This window comes from Terrapene carolina, unplaced genomic scaffold (assembly GCF_002925995.2).
Source record: "Terrapene carolina triunguis isolate 2854851 unplaced genomic scaffold, T_m_triunguis-2.0 Scaffold211, whole genome shotgun sequence".
In the NCBI taxonomy this organism is placed as follows: Eukaryota; Metazoa; Chordata; order Testudines; family Emydidae; genus Terrapene; species Terrapene triunguis.
The window spans coordinates 35,408,762-35,428,522 of NW_020664562.1; the positions used below are offsets into that span (position 1 = coordinate 35,408,762).

General features: G+C 40.8%; 1 protein-coding gene across 1 annotated transcript in view; it reads left to right on the top strand.

The window, feature by feature from the left end:
* The window catches only part of ANKRD13C (ankyrin repeat domain 13C), a 58,564-nt gene that overhangs the window by 7,898 nt on the left and 30,905 nt on the right, over window positions 1-19,761 (top strand). The window contains exons 2-6 of the mRNA XM_026656054.2: window positions 10,547-10,588; window positions 13,918-14,022; window positions 15,850-15,935; window positions 18,272-18,317; window positions 19,604-19,670. Of these exons, the coding sequence (XP_026511839.1) occupies window positions 10,547-10,588; window positions 13,918-14,022; window positions 15,850-15,935; window positions 18,272-18,317; window positions 19,604-19,670 (346 nt within the window). The remainder of the gene's footprint in view (window positions 1-10,546; window positions 10,589-13,917; window positions 14,023-15,849; window positions 15,936-18,271; window positions 18,318-19,603; window positions 19,671-19,761) is intronic.

Genomic DNA, 19,761 nt, shown 5'->3' on the forward strand with positions numbered 1-19,761 from the left:
TTTGGTTTATTTTTGGTCTTCCTTGCTCTCTTGGCTGTTTCTACAATGTTTATAGCTTATTCAGAACCCCATCACTCAATTTTAATAAGTCAGTTTGTTTTTTGTATCATTCCATTAGTCATATGATTGAACTTGCTTTGGAATGGCAAATGAGTACAAAATTTTCTTGCTATCTTTTCAAGCTGTCTCAACCTTAGTGCCCCTACCGGCATAATCTGGTCCAGGGCCAGCCATGTCTTTTGATATCACACTTTTGAAATACTACTCTACTCCACTGCCTCTTCTCTTGTGCCCTCTTCAAACCAATTAATCACCACAGCCCCATTTTAGAGTATCCTGTGATAATTATGTAGAAGATGCTCCAGTATTTGTAACATTTAAAAAAGCACTTTTGTCTGATTTCGTTCATTTACTAGTGCTGTGTGCATAATATGGTATTATGAATTCTTAATTCCAAACTAAAGCATTTTTCAAGTAAATATTCCTCACACTTTTAAGCAGTATGTTCACATCCTTAAATAAGTTTAGGAAACTAGCACTCTAACGTAATGGGCTTGATTTAAAAAATAAAAGATGGGAGGGTTAGTTAAGGCCCTCAAAATTTGGCCATATATCAGCATACTTTTGAATGATAAGGTGTTAGAACCATGGCTTTTTAAAAACAAATTCTCAACTGTTGTTCAGTGTGGAAGATTCCTATGCCAGCAGGCTCCTATCCCATCTTCAAGCAACCCCTTTTCAATTTATAGTAGTAAAATAATGTTCTGTTTGTGCACTTCATCTAATGTTCTACATTGTTAGGCGGGTATCTATATAATTTTTTTACAATGTAACTTGCATTTCTTGCTTTTATACTACCTTTCCATTTGCTTTCACTCTTCTCATAATAGACCATAATGTTTCTTCATTACCTTCTGTGTCTTCGTATGTTGTGCTTTGTACTGTTTCCTCATTTTCCCCTTACTTATCTCCTTCATGACTCTCCCCCTCTACCAAACTTTTTCTAACTTATCCCATCAGTGTTCCCTCTCCCTCCATGCTCCTCTACTCACAGAAACATAGGCCAGGCATCTAATAGACTGAAGACTAAGGACCAATGTGAAAGAATGGTGGCCTTGTTGTTCAGAGGCAATGCCCAGGTGAGAAGCCAAGATATTTTTCTGAACAAATTGCAGTCAAAGGTGAGGGTACTGGGATTCCTATTAGAGTACTGTTCCTGGATTTTGCTTAAGGAGCTTCAGCCTCTGTCTGATAAATTGGCTGCTGGGGAAAAAGGAGAACTTCCTCTTTTCTTACCCCAGACTTTCCTCACACTAGAACCTCCTGACTTTTGTAATGACAGTTGAGAATCTGTTACTTTACCTCTCCTCTAGCTTCCTGGCTAACGTAATGTGTGTATCTCATTTTTTCCTTGTCGTCCCTCATCTGTCATATAAACCTGTTCTATTGTCTTATAGTTGGTCTGCAAGAGCTTTGGGGCAGGGACCCCACTTGTTATGTTCTTGTACAGTGCCTAGCACAATCCTGGTCTCCGACTGAGGCTCCTTGGCACTAGCACAATTCAAATAATAAATAAGAGCAATACTCTACTCTTCCATGATCTTTTAATTTATTTTTTTAAGTCCCTTTTCCTGCTGACTATTTCCAGTGACTGCATCTGTTGCTGAGAGCTTTCCCAGTCACCGGTAGAATGAATTTGGTCAGAGTTCTGAATAGCACTTATGAAAAGTAGTAAGGCTCTGGTTAGTTTTCATTTTGTTATAGGTTGGCAAAGTGCTGAGACCTATCCCAGGCATTGGAGCTCTGCCTGTGTGCAGACTGGGAAGTCAATTTTCTGTAAGTGAGTATATGCTTGGTTGACATTTGGAAGAATTTTTGGAATCATAAGGCTTAATATTCTAAATGAAAAATTTAGATTCTACAGAAGCTGATGGTATTTGTACGGAAAAGATTCCTACTCACCACAGGTGCATAGGTGAGTGGACTTTTAAATCCCTGCTCACTCCTGACTCATTTTTTATTTATTTTTTTAGATCACTTGTGTTGGATTGTGATGTTAAACTTATTCTATTGTAGAATGGCTACTTCCTTGTGTGAGGTCACATAATTAAGTGGCCATTTCCTGCATTCTGCAGAGAGCATAGTTTGGTGCAAAAATATTCTTATAATAAGTGATTGTTAGCTTGGCTGTTGTGAGTTGATATTGCATAAGGAACTAGGACATACCAGTCTGAGATGTTGTTAGTGACCTATAGAGAGGAATGGTTTTCACAGCACATCTTTTTGACTGATTCATGAAGTTGCATTTATGACCTCTCTGTTGGTGACTGTTCACCTATCTGGGCCAGAGATTTTATGATGTCTGCTTTAAAGCCATAGGTATGAAGCTATTGACTTAGTGCCTAGAGCAGGGGTTGGCAACCTTTCAGAAGTGGTGTGCCGAGTCTTCATTTATTCACTCTAATTTAAGGTTTCGCGTGCCAGTAATACATTTTAATGTTTTTAGAAAGTCTCTTTCTATAAGTCTATAATATATAACTAAACTATTGTTGTATATAAAGTAAATAAGATTTTTAAAATGTTTAAGAAGCTTCATTTAAAATTAAATTAAAATGTAGAGCCCCCCGGACCAGTGGCCAGGACCCGGGCAGTGAGAGTGCCACTGAAAATCAGCTTGCATACCACCTTTGGCACGCGTGCCATAGGTCGCCTACCCCTGGCCTAGAGAAAGGCTATGAATTTTTGGGGTTATTTCTTACAAAAGTATACCAAGAAATTATATCACTTCCTTGCGTATGGTGCTAGCACTTTCTGTTTTCTGCAGTGCTGCTTTAAAGTGACAAGTGCACCCAGACTTACACATAGTTACAAGAAATGCAAGTTTAGTGTTTCTATTAGTTTTTAGTTTCAATAAAATTTTTTGCTAAAAATCAATAGAATAGTTAACGGTATGCAGTTAAATGGAAAAATATAGCAACATTAGGTTGCACAAATAAAATCAATCAGGGAATTCAGAAGGTAAGGTTCCAATACATTAACCCAGAAGAACAATGTTCTGTATAATTCATGGTACATACTTCATGACAGAGCTACAAAATATACTACATGTTGTAATCCAGGGGCCTCTTGATGCCATTTGGCAGAGGGGATGGGGTGCATAGAGTTTTACAGGGATCCTACTAGATCAGGGATATGCATAATAATTCACCAAAGGGTGTTATGTGAAGTTTCTACTGTGAGCCAGTAGCCCGCTGGTTGTCATAATAATTTCAAAATGTATGTATAGATAATATTTAAGAAATTGTATATCTCTACTGGAAATTATGTTCTCTAAACCTTTTGAGTTGAGGCAGGTAAACAGAAGGTGACATGTGTAAGACTATCCCCTACCTGGAAGGAGCCAATAGACACTTACCTCCCTATGTGGATATTGTATGTTTGCATTCAGATTCAAAATGCTAATCGAGAGGAAGTTTACAGGAAGAAATAAAACAGTGGGATGGTATCTTGTTTATGAGTAAAGGCAATGGATTGTTGGAGTATATGTGGGGTGCAGAGGTACCCCCTGGATCTTTTCCACTGAGGAGGCAAGCTGCCAGCGTTGCTTTTCTCATGAACAGGAGATCATAGCCAAGCCTGCCTGTAACATGCTGGAAGGATTTTAGGTGAGCTTTTGCTCTATAAGACATGACAGTGACTAGTTAAATCTAGGTTCTAGAATGCAATATGTTTTTATTTAATATGTAACCATTTATTTCCAATATTTCTACTTGCTGCTGTTAGAATCTTTACTTAAATAAACTTTTGCTCATTTACACTGTAAACATACCTAATGTGCTGTGTGTTAAGTGGAGCTGTGATCTAAGGAGTAACTGGTAAGCTGGGCATACTGTTCCTTTGGGAGTAGTGAATCTGTGAATTCTGTGATTGTTCAGTGTACCAGGGGCTGGACACTCCCGGGAGGTGCTCGGAGGACTTGGGAGTTGGAGTATGCCTGTTGCTAACCAGTGTAGAGGGAAAGTGGAACCTGCGAAAGGCTAAGAAGAGAGAGTGCTTGTGTTGCCAGTGGAGTCAGAGAGTTGACACGGTTCTTCACGCTAAGGGTAGGTGATAGCAAGGTGCCTTACAAACCTGGGTGCTCCTGGAGAGTGTCACAGTCATGTAGCCAAAAAAATAGGAATAGAAAATGCTACATGTCTGCAGTACGGGTGAGTTGATATTTCTGTTGGTAATTGGGCATTTCTTGCTTTTTGTATGTGCAAAGTTGATGTTGCATTAGCATAGCTACATTGATTATTTGTATTTCATTTTTTATAAGAGGGTGAGAAGTTCCTGTTGGACTGACCCAATTAGACTCCAGTTCATACTAAACACCAGAACTTCAAATGAATTAAGGAATTTTGCTTATGTTCTCCCCCAAGGCCAGATTGAAGAATTTTGGGGCACTGTACTCTATGGAAATTGGGGGGGCTCCTTACCTTCCTTGAGGGACCTGAGAAACTGGACACCTCCCAGAAGCCCCACATGTCTGATTGCCATGACCGTCCAGGAGAACATCAACTATCTAGGGTGCCAAACCTGAGCAGTGCTGCAACCTTGTGTGCAAGGTCACAATGCTACTTATTGAAGTTTGGCCTGCCTCCCCCTCCTCCCCCCCATATCCCCCGTACTCCACCCCCAAATTCTGACTCATGATGGGAGGAGAATGGGGGGGGGGCGGCAAACCTGGTCCGGGTCCAAATGGCGTCACTCTACGAGGCAGAAAAAAGGGTCAGTTCCACTCCCCTCCCCCCTAGCCTGAACCTTCCTTTTTCCTCAAGGGTGCATGGGACCCCCACATCAACCTTACTCCTCTGGCCCATGACCCCTACCCACCCTTCCCTCCAGGAGCCTCAGTTCTAGGCACCCATGTGAACAGGGAGCCTCAGCTGCCACATCAGCATGTTGAGAGGCCAGCCTGTGGAGTCAGACCTGGGGTTTGTGTTGGCAGCACTCCCATCGACCATGTGACTTGCAAACAGTAATGGAAGCTCTCTGCTGAGTCAGTATGGTTATTCTCAAAGAACTTCATAGCTGCATTGTCTGTCTTATACACTATCATTGTTCCAACTAATAATAAAAGGGAAACTGTCAGGATTAAAACTGCATTAAAAATGTTTGTGTTAAAAGTAGAACCTTTGGCCAAGGTTTTTAAAAAATGTATATCTAGAAGTAAGCTCCTAAATAAATTTGACCTGATTTTTCAAGTGTGGACTTATTTAGAAGCCTAGTTTTATGCACTCAGGTTTGAAAATTTTTGCCTGAAGGAGTCTTATTTATGACACTTTACTACTCATTTCATTCAGCTTGGAGCAGATAGTATAATTCTAGTGGATGTGTGTAGCAATAAGAAAAATAGGGAAGTATTGATCTCCCTTTCTAGTTCTTACCACACCTTTGTTAGTGCATATTTGGGTAGCAAACACTGTTGGAGGACATTAAATTTCAATGAAAAAAAGTGTTGACTTCAAATTAGTGGAAACATTTTATATTATTATTAGGTTTTATAAACTTCTTGAAATCTACACCTTGAGGCCTGAACTACCGTGGTGTCCCTTTTTTAATAAGCATTTTGCTGGCACTCGTGTAATCACCTTGATCATTCTGAAGAGCAGAAGCTGGTGGTTTTATAAATTCCATTCAGCTACAGTAACTCCTCGCTTAACGTTGTAGTTATGTTCCTGAAAAGTGCGACTTTAAGTGGAACCATGTTAAGTGAATCCAATTTCCCCATAAGAATTAATGTAAATGAGGGGGTTAGGTTCCAGGGAAATTCTTTTCACCAGACAAAAAACTATATATTATATAGATATACACACAGTATACATTTTAAACAAACAATTTAATACTGTTCACGGCTATGATGATTGTGAAGGTTGGTTGAGGTGGTGAAGTTAGAGGGTGGAAGAGGGTGGGATATTTCCCAGGGAATGCCTTACTGCTAAATGATGAACTAGCACTTGGCTGAGCCCTCAAGGGTTATCACGTTGTTAATGTAGCCTCTCACACAAGGTAGCACGAACACGGGGGAGGGGAGAAGCATAGCAGACAGGGACAGACACACACCTTGTGTGTGTGTGGGAGAGAGAGAGAGAGAGATGCACACTGCCCCTTTAAGTAAGCTGACCCATTCTTAAGTGCATTGTCTTTTTAAGTGGATCAGGAAGTTGAGACAGCAGCTGTGCCCCAAGCTCTCTGTCTCTCTCTGTCCGTGTCCCCTCCCTGCTGTATATGGAGAAGGGGTAAGTGAGGTGCAGGAGTGGGGGGAGGGGGACACCCTGACAGCCCCCCCTTCAACCACTGCACAGCAAGCAGGAGTCTCTGGGAGCAGCTCCAAGGCAGAGGGCAGGAGCAGCACATGGTAGTGGGGGGGAGGGACAGCTGAACTGCCGATTGATAGCCTGAAATTGCTAGCCTGCTGAGCAGCTGCAGCACATGGAACTTAGGGGAGTGGGGAGCTGAGAGGGGGAAGCTGATAGGGGGCTGCCGGTCCACCCTGGTTACAAGCCCCCACCAGCTAGCTGCAACGGGCTGCTCTTCCTGCAAGCAGTGGACAAAGCAGGCTGCTGCCAAACGACGTTAGAAGGGAGCATTGCACAACTTTAAACGAGCATGTTCCCTAATTGATCAGCAACATAACAATGAAATAACGTTAATCAGGATGACTTTAAGTGAGGAGTTACTGTACAGCTTCATAGGTGAGCATGATGCTCGACAGGCCAAAGGGAAAAAAAAAAAGTGGGGTGGCACCTACCCAGAGGACGCTACAATTCTAATTAACTATAATAGAGCTAGGGAGTGGAGTATTGGAGGTTAAGGGTGTGACGGGATCCCCGGGGTGCAGCCTGGGACTGCTGTGCCTCCTTAACTCTCCAGCCTGGGCTCTCTCTCACAATGCTTTGCTAGTGACAAGCAGCAAACCCCTCCAGGTGCTGTTACCATTCAGTACAACCACGTGTGGAGCCCCACACCTAGCTGCATTGCATGAATCTCAGAGAAAGGCACCAGCCAAATCCTCCACGCCTTGTACCCTAGGAATATACCGTCTTGCACTGCTCAAGACCCTTTCTTGAGCAATGCAAGTTTATTAATTGGTTCACCACTTCATCAATGGAAAGTGGATATACACCAGCCTTTGAAAACCTGAGCAGATTTACCAAGCACTTCAGGCAAACTCACTGTCAAAGATAAACAGTAAAACAAGTTTATTGTTTACAAAAGATAGATTTTAAGTGGTTACAAAATAAAATACGATATAAGCTTGTAGTCTAAACTCTCAACCCTATTAGACTGGGCAACATCTAGATAAAGCAGTTTCTTTCACCCCGCTGGATATTGCAGTTCATAGTACACAGGTTTCACCCTTGAAACCTGGGCCAGTCTCCTCTGTTGGAGTCTTCAGTCTTCTGAGAGTCCTTGTTGCTTGCAGCATAGGTGGAGGGAGGAAAAAAGGCCAAGCATGAGGCCACTGTGTTCTGTTTTATACCCTTAGTCCATGTGCTTGGAGAACACAAATCCAGGCATGTCTGGTGGCCATTGCTGAGTCAGCACCAGGCAAGGTTAAGCAATTCCCCTGGAGTGGCCTTGTGCAAGTGAGTCATTGCATTGTAGCTCCCTTGCTGGATAATGGCTGTTGATGGTTGTTCAACACCTGTCTGGGTGTTGGTTATCCCCCTGGTTGTTGTCTTTGGGGAGCTAGTATCTGGGCGCTTCCCAAACCCACAACATATATTACTGAGAACCATACAACACAATTTCATAACTTAATATGCATTAATGATGTACATATTTAGATGGAACAGTGGGTTTCAGCAGATCATAACTTTTCCCATGATACCTTACCAGGAATGCTTTATATGCAATATCACAATTTTATATACAAATGATGAATATAGGGGTTACAGGGCGTTCCCCTGGTGGGTAGAGTGTCACAAGGGTTATAAAGATCATTCCCTTTCTAGAAGGTAAACATTTCCAGTTCCTGCACTTAGAATCTACACTCTGTAACATAGTAGTTGAAATTTTGTATATATAATGATGTATGGTGGCATATTTAGAGGCACTCAAGATACATTATCTTCCTCACCCTTGTATTTTTCAATACTTAGGTAAGAAATCCCTGTCAAATTGTAAATTTAGAACTAGGGATTTTTAATATGGAAAATTACAATTGTGTTTGTTTTTGTTGTTGGAACTGTCCAGAGATCTAATTACAGTTCTCTATTCCCTTTTTCTTTGGAAATGTTGTTACTATTCCAGTTGTTTAGTAGCAGTTTATTCTTATTCTTTCCCCTAAAGTATCTAGTGACAAGTCTATTTTAAGCCTTTTAAGTAACCTGAAGGATTGACTGCCTTTAGCAATACTGTCTCCCCTTCCCTCATCCCAAAGTAGGAAGTTATGCAGATTGGATACTTATCAAGTGTTGTTGATGGCCTTACTATGTTTGTTTGACCACTGAGACTTTTTTCGTTACATTTTACCTCAGGTCCCCCCCCCCCCCCCCCCCCCAGCCTCGGGGGGAGGGAACGCGGACAGAGGTAAGGGGGCGAAGGCAGCTGGGGTTCCATGCGCAGACCAGGAGTGGAGCTGGGTGGTGCTCCCTCCCTGCCCCCCATGGGGCTGGCTCAGGCCCCAGCCGTGCTCCCCCGAACATTTCTCTGTGCCCCCTGGGGGGGTGCCCCACAGTTTGGGGACCTCTGCTCTAACCAGTCACACTGTCTTCATATTGAAGGGTGGAGTATTACGTTCCACTAGCTGTCTAATTCCATACTAGTAAAACTGGTTTAGTATTCATAGAATCATAGACTATCAGGGTTGGAAGGGACCTCAGGAAGCCATCTAGTCCAACCCCCTGCTCAAAGCAGGACCAATCCCCAGACAGATTTTTGCCCCAGATCCCTAAATGGCCCCCTCAGTGATTGAACTCACAACCCTGGGTTTAACAGGCCAATGCTCAAACCACTGAATGTCTGGAAAAAAAATTAATAAAACATACTATCAGACTCTCTAAAGTTGCTCACAGGTGTGAGTACCAATCTCAGGACAGATTGAAGAAGCAGTGCACAAATCCCAAACTGACTGAGTTCTATACTTGGATTTCACCAATCAAGTGTGAACTCCTCAAGCGCTATAACAAACTTAACATGGAGTCACAGAGAGTTCTTTTGGGTACTCTGGTCTATTTTGCCATCCAAGCTTTGCCATTCAAGCTTCCCTTTGTGATAGATGGTCTTTTATCCCAAAAATCACAACAATATTCAGGTTACTTATTGTCGCTTACCCCAGGTCAGTTGCGCCTTAGATCCTATACCAAAGACAACGCTTGTAGCCAATCCTATCATAACTTTTTTTCTTAAATTAACTAAAGAGTTATTAACTATTTACAAGGTTAAAGCTGTAAAAATACACACACAAATGAGTTAGTCTTCGTTTCCAAAAGGGTAATAGAAGTTGCTGCAATATGTCCTTTAGGGCTAACTCAGACCAAACAGCTGGAGATCCCTGGCTTGTGCTTAGAAATCTTCTTCCCTCAGAGTTCAAGCACCATAGAGATACAATTCCTTCTTGTCAGGGATTTTTATTCCCTTCATCCAGAGTTCAAGTTGGTGGGACTAGGCCACCTCCAGTCTCCTCTTCATGGGTATGTGGGGGAGCAATCAACAAAGTCTTTGTTCTTTAATGTTTCACAATATCTCATTTGGTTTCAATGGGCCTTCTTCCTGGGCAGAACCCAGCACCTTTTGTATGAAGCCAGCATTCCTAGATTAATTAATGCTCCTTTCCTGTTAGATGACTGACATGATTACAGAGGGTTACAATGCAAACAGTTAATGTAACCTTATCACATGGGGTACCAGATTATACATGCAGCCTCCTACAAGCATTTCATAAAGTCTAAACCCATTCTTATAAAATTAACATCTATTTTAACAGTACTAACACGCTGGAAACCAGTCTGGTTCACCTGTTATGCATTTGTCAGTGTTCAGGGAGGCCTAGGGGCTTTGGCATGAGCTGGCACCTTGTTTGCCAGCATCACACATGCTCTTTAAAATTTTATCAGAATAACTTTCTTATGTGAAGTTGTTGCCCTAGATCTGCTGTTCTTGATACAATTTGAGACTTTTCAACAAATAAGGTGGTTTGGGCTATAGTTCTTTTACTTTCCTAAAAGTAGAATCAGACTTTTTTTTTTCCTGTTTGAATTGCTAGAAGCAAATTTCAAGATGTAAACGATACAGAAAACTCTCTTCTTGAAACACTTTTAATGTAGAAGTATATTAACATGTTACAGTTTTTGTATCAAAGGAATCATTAATTAAAAAGAATAACCTTGTAACTTTTATATATTTATGGTATCATTGATAGATTGTTACATTCTCACATTGTTAAATTGAGTTAGATATGAGCCTTCCTTGAGACAGAAGAGCCAACTCCTGAAGAAAGTCTCATGGATTCTTGTACCGTGAATCTAATGTTCTCCCTTTTTTCCCCCCCTCACTGCAGGAAACACTCCGTTACATCTTGCTGTGATGTTGGGACATAAAGGTTGGTAAAACTACTTTAAGTATCATATATTCTCAGATTTCTCTCAAGATTTTAGGGAAGAGAAATGATTGGAAAAGTTGAAGACTTAAAAAAATAGACTTTAATTGAATGTGTTCAGTTACAAGTGCGGAGGCTTTCAGGAAACAAGAGGATACATGAGAATAGAAAATAAACTTGAGAGATTGGGAGTAAAGATGTCAAAATCAAGGTGGCAGGAGGGAGCTAAGGAATGAATGGGAGCAGGTTGGAGGTCTTTGGAGACAGGAAAATGAGGTATAATAGGTGGACATTCACTGGGCACTCTTCTGAGAGTCTAATAAGAGAATAGGTGGAGAAGGCTTTCCTCTTCTTACAGAGCTATCAGGAAACAGTGAGATCTGGAGGGTCCTAGAGTTAGAAAGATGAGAGAAAAGAGGCATGACCAGAGGTGCTTTTCCATCTTCACCCTGAACGAAGACAGGAAGTAAACCTCCTGGCAGGTGGGAAAAGGTGCTGCCATTTCTTCTCGCATAGCTAAACCCCAACAGGAAGAGGAGGGGCTGTTGAAACAGGTGGGCTGCTTCATGTGAGTTGGCTAAGCAACAGAAGCTAGGGTGTTTTTCCCAGCTGGCTGCTTGTGTACCAGAAAGCAGGAGAGAGGGGAAACTCTCATTAAAAAAACAAAACAAAACTAGGGAAACAAAATCAAGGACCAGCTGAGATTAATGCTTTTGATCATTTTCAGGTAGGTTGGGTGAAATTAACTTTTTAGTTGTTGTTGCTTTAAAATCGCATTATACGTGTATACTAAGTGTTGATACTAACATCTTAAGATGTTAGTATGTGACAGGTAGCTCCAAATTTCTAAGGGAAGCTTTTTATCAAAGTTTTCCCATAAATAGCATACACTATATATTAAGATAATCTCGGTGGGATAAATGGGTGTTCAGCCCACCTGTTTCTAGATAGTTATGTCCTCTACCATTTTTTGAGTAAATATCAATGTAGTTCGGCAATTTTAAATTTAAATCAATTTTTAGAGTCTGATCTAGGTATGTCTTTTAAGAAGATTTTTTTTTTTTTTTTTGGTAGCTGAACACTTTTCAATTAAGCTTCATATAGAAGTCTTATTGGTACAAATAGTATCTGATATTTCCAGATTTCAGCTATATTAAGTAAAGCTGGGTTGCATTCTTAATAATCAATACTCCATGAATGTTGACTCATCCTCACAAGACCCTTGTGTAGGTAGGTAGGTATTGTCACCGTTTTAAAGATTGTGACTTGCCCAAGGCCACATAGCAAATCATAACATGAATTAAACTCAAGAATGCATTGCTTTTAGCCTTGTGCTCTGTCCATTAGATCATGATTTCCAGGATCTCATATACCAGGTGACTGCATAACTTTACTCTTCTTTGGTTGGTGTTTGTATAGCACATCATAATTGCACCTGTTTGTGGTACTTAATAATTTAAGCTCATGGAATGCTAATGGCAGAGAAGCCTCAGAAACATAGGTCTCAGTAAATAATGAAAGCAAAATTAAGGGTAGAAAGTAGAAGGAGGAGGCTGTATGAACTGTGTGACCATGCTATTGAAGTGTGAATGCGTTTAAAAATATTTTTTCAACTTCTGAAAACTAAGGGCAAAATTATAGTTGCTCAAATTTCATTGTTATATATGTGCTAGATGTGTCTAGTAGCTCTTCTCAATACATATACTGCCTGTAAATGACTCCAAAGTGTCTGTTGTAAATAATGAGACATGGCAAATGTAACACATTCAGCCTTTGTCCATTTTAAAGTATATATTGCATGATGGCTATCATAGTTCCAGCCAAAGTGGAACCAGACCCCTTTTAAGAGCATTTCTGCTTCCCTTTTATTTTGGATGGTAGGGGCATTGTAGTAGAACTGGAAAGAATTCCTTGTCAGGATGCTCCCTTTTGGAGCATAAGACCAAGAATATGATTCAAATGACTTTTTAGCATTGTGCTGTCACTGGGACCCTCTGGAATTTTTCCATTGAAACATTTATCATAGTTACTTTGGCATGCTTCTGCTGGTGTACCAGTTAAACTCTTATATGTAAGAGGTGGGTACATGTGATTCTTATCTCCTAAGACTGCTTTTGAGGCAAAAGGATGTGCTCAACACATCAGCTAAGTGAACTCAGAGAAATCTCTTTATCATCCAGAAGTGACAGATGTCTTTAGAAGTATAACCATCAAGAACATGATAGTATGCCCATTGGGAATCTGGCTTTTAGATCAATAGACATTAGAGGCACAATGCAATTAATCTTTCTATTTGTGTACAGTCTCTGCATCTTGAGTAAATGTAAAATCATGTTTGAACAACATCTGTTTGAGGAAACTAGCTGTTTTGGTTTTAAATTAAATTGGATATGCTCTCAATCATGAGATGCAATTTCAAATCTCAATAGCTAAGCAGGATTGAGCCTGGTCAGTACTTGAATGGGAATGTCCAAGAAAAACCTCAGGGTTTTAGAGACAGTGGTCTGGGTAATTCAGTAGATTTCACAGTTCTCTATTAACCTATGCCCTATTATAGCTTTTGAGGAGAGAGAAAGCTATAGTCTTGACAATTTCTGGTCATCAAGGGTGACACACTATTTTTGTGAAACTGGTGCATTGGAAACTAGGCCTGATTTGTGAGATGACCCAATCAGATCTGGCCAGAGAGAGAGACTTGGATGATGTTCACCTCCGGTGGCTCTGCCTGCATTCTGAACACCACCTGGAATATGAGACTTTGGTTCCTGCTGTCACCCCCCACCTTCATGTCATTTTTCTTTCCCACCTTTTATCTTCTATTGTATTTTGTGCCTTCTCTTTAATAAAAGTGTTAGCTGGCTAAGTCTGTCTGTCTCACAGCAGTGCAGTGAGCCTAGGACTAGAGGTCAGCTAACGGCAGTGTTTTAAACAGCCAGCCTGACACTGGTGCAAGTTTGCCAAATCTCAGAGTAGCTGATAAGACCGGTGTTCTGCCAATGTTTCTCTAGCGGTCAGATTGCAAGTAAGTCAGTACCAGAGACAGAAGCTGCATTTTCTGTCCTTGCTGTTGTTTTGTGTTTGGGGGGAGGTGGGGGGAGAGGAAGAGAATCTGGATCAGAGTTTAACAGCAACAGTTCCAGCCCATCTCAACTGCTTTTCTCCAGAAAGGACAGTTATTACCATCTAAAAGACTCACAAGGTTTTTTTCCCTATAAAATCCTGACAGCTGAAGGGAAGAGGAATAAGGGTTATTTTTAATGACCCCTTACAGAATATTTAAAGGAAACTATAGTGTTTGCTGTAAATAAATATTACTACTTGTTCTGTTACAGAATGTGCACACTTGCTTTTGGCCCACAATGCTCCAGTAAAGGTGAAAAATGCTCAGGGATGGAGTCCTCTTGCAGAAGCCATCAGCTATGGAGACAGACAAATGAGTAAGAAATCTTAGCTGATTAATTGGTTGATGTAAACAGAGGTCTTTCTTAGCCTAGGAAATGAAGTCTGTTTAGCTGACATGAAGAGTATTACTTGGCACCTTGTGTAGACAAAGACAGTGTTAGTTGGTTGTTAAGGCCCCCTCTAAGGCTAGGTCTACACTACAGCGGGGTTCCGACCTAAGATACACAACTTCAGCTACGTGAATACCGTAGCTGAAGTTGCGTATTTTAGGTCGGCTTACCTGGCGGTGAGGACGCGGGAAAGTCGACCGCTGCCGCCGACTCCGCTACCGCCTCTTGTCGAGGTGGATTTCCGGAGTCGACGGTAGAGCCATCAGGGATCGATTTTACCGCGTCCTCACGAGACGCGGTAAGTCGATCCCCGATAAACCGATTGCTACCCGCCGGATCGGCGGGTAGTGAAGACGTAGCCTAAGGTTGACTGCAACTAGTTAACATTTATTTAGATAAATGCTATTGCCTTTGTCTACCCTGGATACTGTGGTGTTTAAAAATGTTAGTTAACTGTTAATTAATATCTCTGCTAAACACAGTTTCCCTAGTCCTGATAGCACCAGAGTGGTAGTAAGCTAAACTGTATTAAAGTGAAGACAGAAATTTAGTATGTTTAAGACCTTGTTTTTCAGTGGATGTAAAAACAACAAACTGACCTTTTCTAAATAAGAGTAAAATCGTAAGCCAAGGTAACAATGTGATTCACTCACGTTCTGCTATTTCTTACTGTAGACCATTGGGACATTTTAATGCCTCTTAAAAGTTAATCAACCAGCTATGTGTTAAATATCTCAAGTGCAGTTTCTAGTTGTGATTAATGGGAGGGAGTGTGTGTGCAGATAACATGTAACCACTGGCAGTGGGATACTACTTTTGTCTTTGGCCTGGTCTACACTACGACTTTAATTCGGATTTAGCTGCGTTAATCCGAATTAACCCTTCACCCGTCCACACTACAGAGCCAGTTAATTCGAATTAAAGGGCACTTAAAATCGATTTCTGTACTCCACCTCGACGAGCGGAGTAGCGCCAAAATCGATTTGTTAATTCGAATTAGGGTTAGTGTGGCCGCACACCACCGAATTAATGTGGTTAAATTAATGGGGTAGTGTGGCCGCACACCACCGAATTAATGTGGTTAAAAACCGAATTAATGTGCTTAGTGTGGCCGCGCACAATCGAATTTATACAACCTGTTTCCCAAATTCGAATTATCTAAATTCGGATTAATCCCGTAGTGTAGACATACCCTTTGGTTCTCTGCTGACCAGGGGGACTAAGTCACAAGCTGTGTTGAGTGAGTTACTTATCCATTCTGCTCTCAAGTGAAGCAGTAAGGATCAAAATTAGCCCACTGCCACCTGTTGTTAGATGGCAGTTAAGTACTTCATTATTTGTTGTTTTACTGCTTCTCATAGCACACAACTTAATGTTTTGCTGGTCATTTGTAAATACTACCAGCATTTTAAACACAGGGCATTCCTCTGTGCTGAGGCTTTCTCCCCATAGAAGTAAATATTAATGTCTTCCACGGACGCATGTCCAGTAGTATGCAAGCAAAAATGGGATGCAGCTAGAAGTGTTGCCATGAACTTACATATACTGATTATGTTGCAAAACAGGATTACTGAGGCTTTCTTGCTGCTGTGATTCAAATATAGCTATATATAATTACATATTTAAAATGTCTGATGAAACAGACACTTGCTTACATTTTTCAATATTTGAAAAGCTCTGGAAAATGAGTTCCTGTCCTGAGGGGTTCACAATCTGAGCAAAATATTTGATTTACAGTACTCTTCTATTTAGTTACAGCACTCCTAAGGAAGCTGAAACAGCAGTCCAGGGAAAGTGTTGAAGAAAAGCGACCTCGATTATTAAAAGCCCTGAAAGAGGTAAGCTTAAGGAAACTGTTGATAAATGACAATTATTCTTTTATTATGTTGACACTGATCCACACTATCATGTGCCCTGCTACTCTCCAGGAGAGCCCATTTCAAACCAGGTAACCCTTTGAGGAAGTATGTTTTCTTTGCCTTGAAAGAGATCATGATCACCACATGGTGGTGCAGATGATCTCTTAGTGGGGACATGTGGAGGCAGTACATTTCTAGAGTAAAAAGTACTGTGGTAAGGTAACTTCTCTCACTATTAAATTTTCAGAGATTCTTTAGTTAGTTAATCTAAATGTGCTAAATGCTGGAGTTATACTTGAGGAAATCAAATGCTTAATTTTAAAGTTACTCACAGGAATTGACATTACTTTTCATTTGGCAGGTTCAGAGCCCTAATGAATCACTGGAGTGTCGTAGTTTACACAGACACACACAGTGTCTGGCATTTTCATTGTTCATTTTGACTGTCACTAGTGCACTGGTTCCCAAATTGTTGTTCATTATCACTCATGGTGAAGTGGCTGGTCACATATGTTGATTATTTCCAATGGTTCCATAGTATTGCAGTATTAAGATATAGCCAGTGCTTCCTAATACTTTTCTATGTAAACAAACTGATGTGATTGCCCCAGCAAAGTTGTGGTTGCAAATAGGTGGGGAGACAGTACATGCATCCTGAATGGGAGAGTGGGTGGTGCATGCTGTGAAATAGTTTGTGTCCCTCCTCTTGTTTATTGGCTCAGTTTCATAGCTTCATGTTTTGGAGCACACATCTCTAGGGATAAGAAGAGAGCTTAAGCTCTATGCCCGGTTAGTCCTAGGTGCTCTGCGGAAACCGCCTAAAAGTGCCAACGAGGCTTTGGGACACAGGAGTTCCTCCTCCACTGTTATAACAATTTCTAAAAGCTCAGTTTATGTAAGGAGGAATTATCCATCTCCTGTGGTTTGCAGTAATTAAGCCAGGGCTTTCAATGTGACATAAAAGTTAGAAGGATACTTATTTTGTATTGGATTAGGTTTTTAAGCTTCTCTTTTGGAATAACTCTATTCCTTACACCAGATTTTGTTTCTGATATGCTCACCTCTTTCAGCTATCAGTTTTACTACATGTAACATTGAACCTTTTTTCTTTTCCTTCCCCCTTTCTGTCAGTGCACTCATAGCAGTGAGTTTTTAGCCTAGTCTTTCACTTAAATAAATGTACCTCTGTGTGCAGCTGCCTAACTCTGCCTGTGCACAGTAATGCTTTCCCCAAAGCATTAAATATGAAACTAGGATTAAAAGATTCTGTCCAGTTTCAAATTGCTGCTGCCTGTGCTCTTGTTAGAACACTAGCTGCTATAAAACATCACAGGTGCTTTCAACTTCCCTTGGGTCAGTGGTAAAATGTGGAATGGCTTGTGGAAAATAGGGGGTTGAGTCCACATCCATTTAAAATCTGTATCTGTAAAACAGATCTGTGCAGTTTCTCACCAGCCCCAGTGAGACTGGCAGACAGTCACTAAGGTTACTTGGCCCTCCAGCTAAACCCTAAATCCCACAGCTCTAAATGTCACCAAGCCATTGTCTGGTGATCCAGGATGATCTGACCACCACAGAAAGGAAAGGGTCAGGGGGAGGGGAGGAGAAAGGAAGAAAAGAAGCCAGAGAAAATATCCGAGTACTTAAACTAAATACTGATATATCTCTTGTATATCATCCACAGCCAAAATCTTTAGTCCTATTTCCCCATCTGTTCCCTTACCTCTCAAGCTAGTCCAAAGTTTCCTAGGGAGACAGGCCCCATCCTGTACCAAGTTTTCATACATTTGTGCCTCTCCTCCTGCCTGCCCCTTTCTGGAACTGGTCCTCCTCCTCCTCCTCCTCCCACCATTGGCAGTTCTTCAGTCGCCTAGTCGTCTTGGCTGCTGCCTCATCTTCTGTCTATGGAATGAGCTGGGTCTGGTTTATATAGACTCGAGACCCCTCCCACTCCTGGCAGTCTCGGAGAGGATTAGCTAATTGGAGTCATGTACTTAGTTTTTTTTTTTTCCCCCTTGAATGATTGCAAATAAAAGAAATTCAGAAATATAAGCTACTAATGGGCAGTTTAGCCTCTCAGTTTGTAACTTCATCATATTCACTTCGCTCTAGTTGGAATCAAGAAATGTTAATTTAATTGTTTTTCAGATGATAACATTGGAGGAACGAAAGCTAGATTTTTTTTTTTATTCAGTTATACCCTGTCTTCATTTTATCTAGCCTTTCCCAAGATGACATTTGCATTTCGCGTGTCTTCCCAGAAATGTTAAACAGCTGTCAATATGGCTAATGATACATTCATATTTTTTTCACAGCTAGGTGACTTCTATCTAGAACTTCACTGGGATTTTCAAAGTTGGGGTAAGAACTATAATACCTACCTTTATGTACTGATAGGTGCAAAGAAATGGAATCTGTAGTATCCCCCTAAAATTAGACTCCAGCATTGCTTAAAGAAAAAAATTAAACCCCACAGAGACCTCCCTTCTTTTTAGATGATGTGTGCAGAATTTCAAAGCCAATTTGCATGGAAAAATAAGCACCTGCTTATTTGTTGAGCAGATGTGCATATAGCAACAACTTGGAGTGTTGCAAAGTAAATTGTGCTCTGCCTGTTGAGCTGACACCTGCACCTTTCTGTATAGGTGTGCAGTATCTGAAAGGGCCAGACAGGGTGGGAACCAGGCCTTCCTAGAGTGGTGATGCTGAGGCCTGATTCACAATGCCTTGATATGTCAGTCAGCCTTTGCCTAGGAAAATAGGAACCAGGAGTATAGCCAGAACTGCATTGTGGTTCCACCACTAATCTCCCACAATGGTGAGCAGCACGATCTTGAGTGGAGTGCATCCTCTAATGGCTTTCCCAAAACCACCCCATTCTGCTAATCTAGGGTCGAACCCCTCTTTGTGTAAATCCAGTTTCATAAGAATAAGACATCCTGGACAGTACGTTTCAGAACAATTATTCCCCTTCTCAGTAGGTTCAACTGACTGCAATTTGTCCTGTGCCTTTATAATGCCACTCAGAACATTGTGGGGCATTTTTAACCATTAACTGTTTTACTGCAGTAAAAGAAATGATGCTTTAAAAAATGCAGTAAGCTGTGTTATATCTGTCTTCTCACTTATTAATATGATAGGACTGTCCTGATGCCCAGTTTCACTGCTGGTTTAATGTTCACTTGAAGTTTTAGATATGCTACACTATGCACTTTCCATTTCAGTGGTTTCAATACAGTCTAACTGTAACTAATCTTTTTAGCCAATATAATAGAGACATAAAGGAAATTCTGAGATCATGACTAAAATATAAGTAGCCAGGAGGCAAATGGTTGGGAACCTGTATCTGGTTCAGTTGGCTTGAGAGCATTTTAAGCTGTTGTGTGATGCTGAAGGCAATCTATTTCACTACAGGGTATTTGTTCATTTTTCAGTTCTTGATTGCAACACTGTAATTTTAGGTACAATTTCAATAAAAGTGTAATGGGCATAGTTCTATACTTAAAATATAGTAATATCTGAAGATGGGTGAAATTTGCAGTGTTTTATTAAATGTATATTGCTGAGATAGGGTCTGTTGCGCAGAAGTACTTAAGAAATATAACTATGTCTTGTTCAGTATTAATACTTTTCTTTTACACATATAGTGCCTTTACTTTCCCGAATTCTGCCTTCCGATGCGTGTAAAATATACAAACAAGGTATAAATATCAGGTAAGCACTGGTTTGTACTATTGTAAACTTAAGTTAAAACGAAGTGTTTATTACTGAACTACAACAATGTAACTGAAATATCACTTCTGGT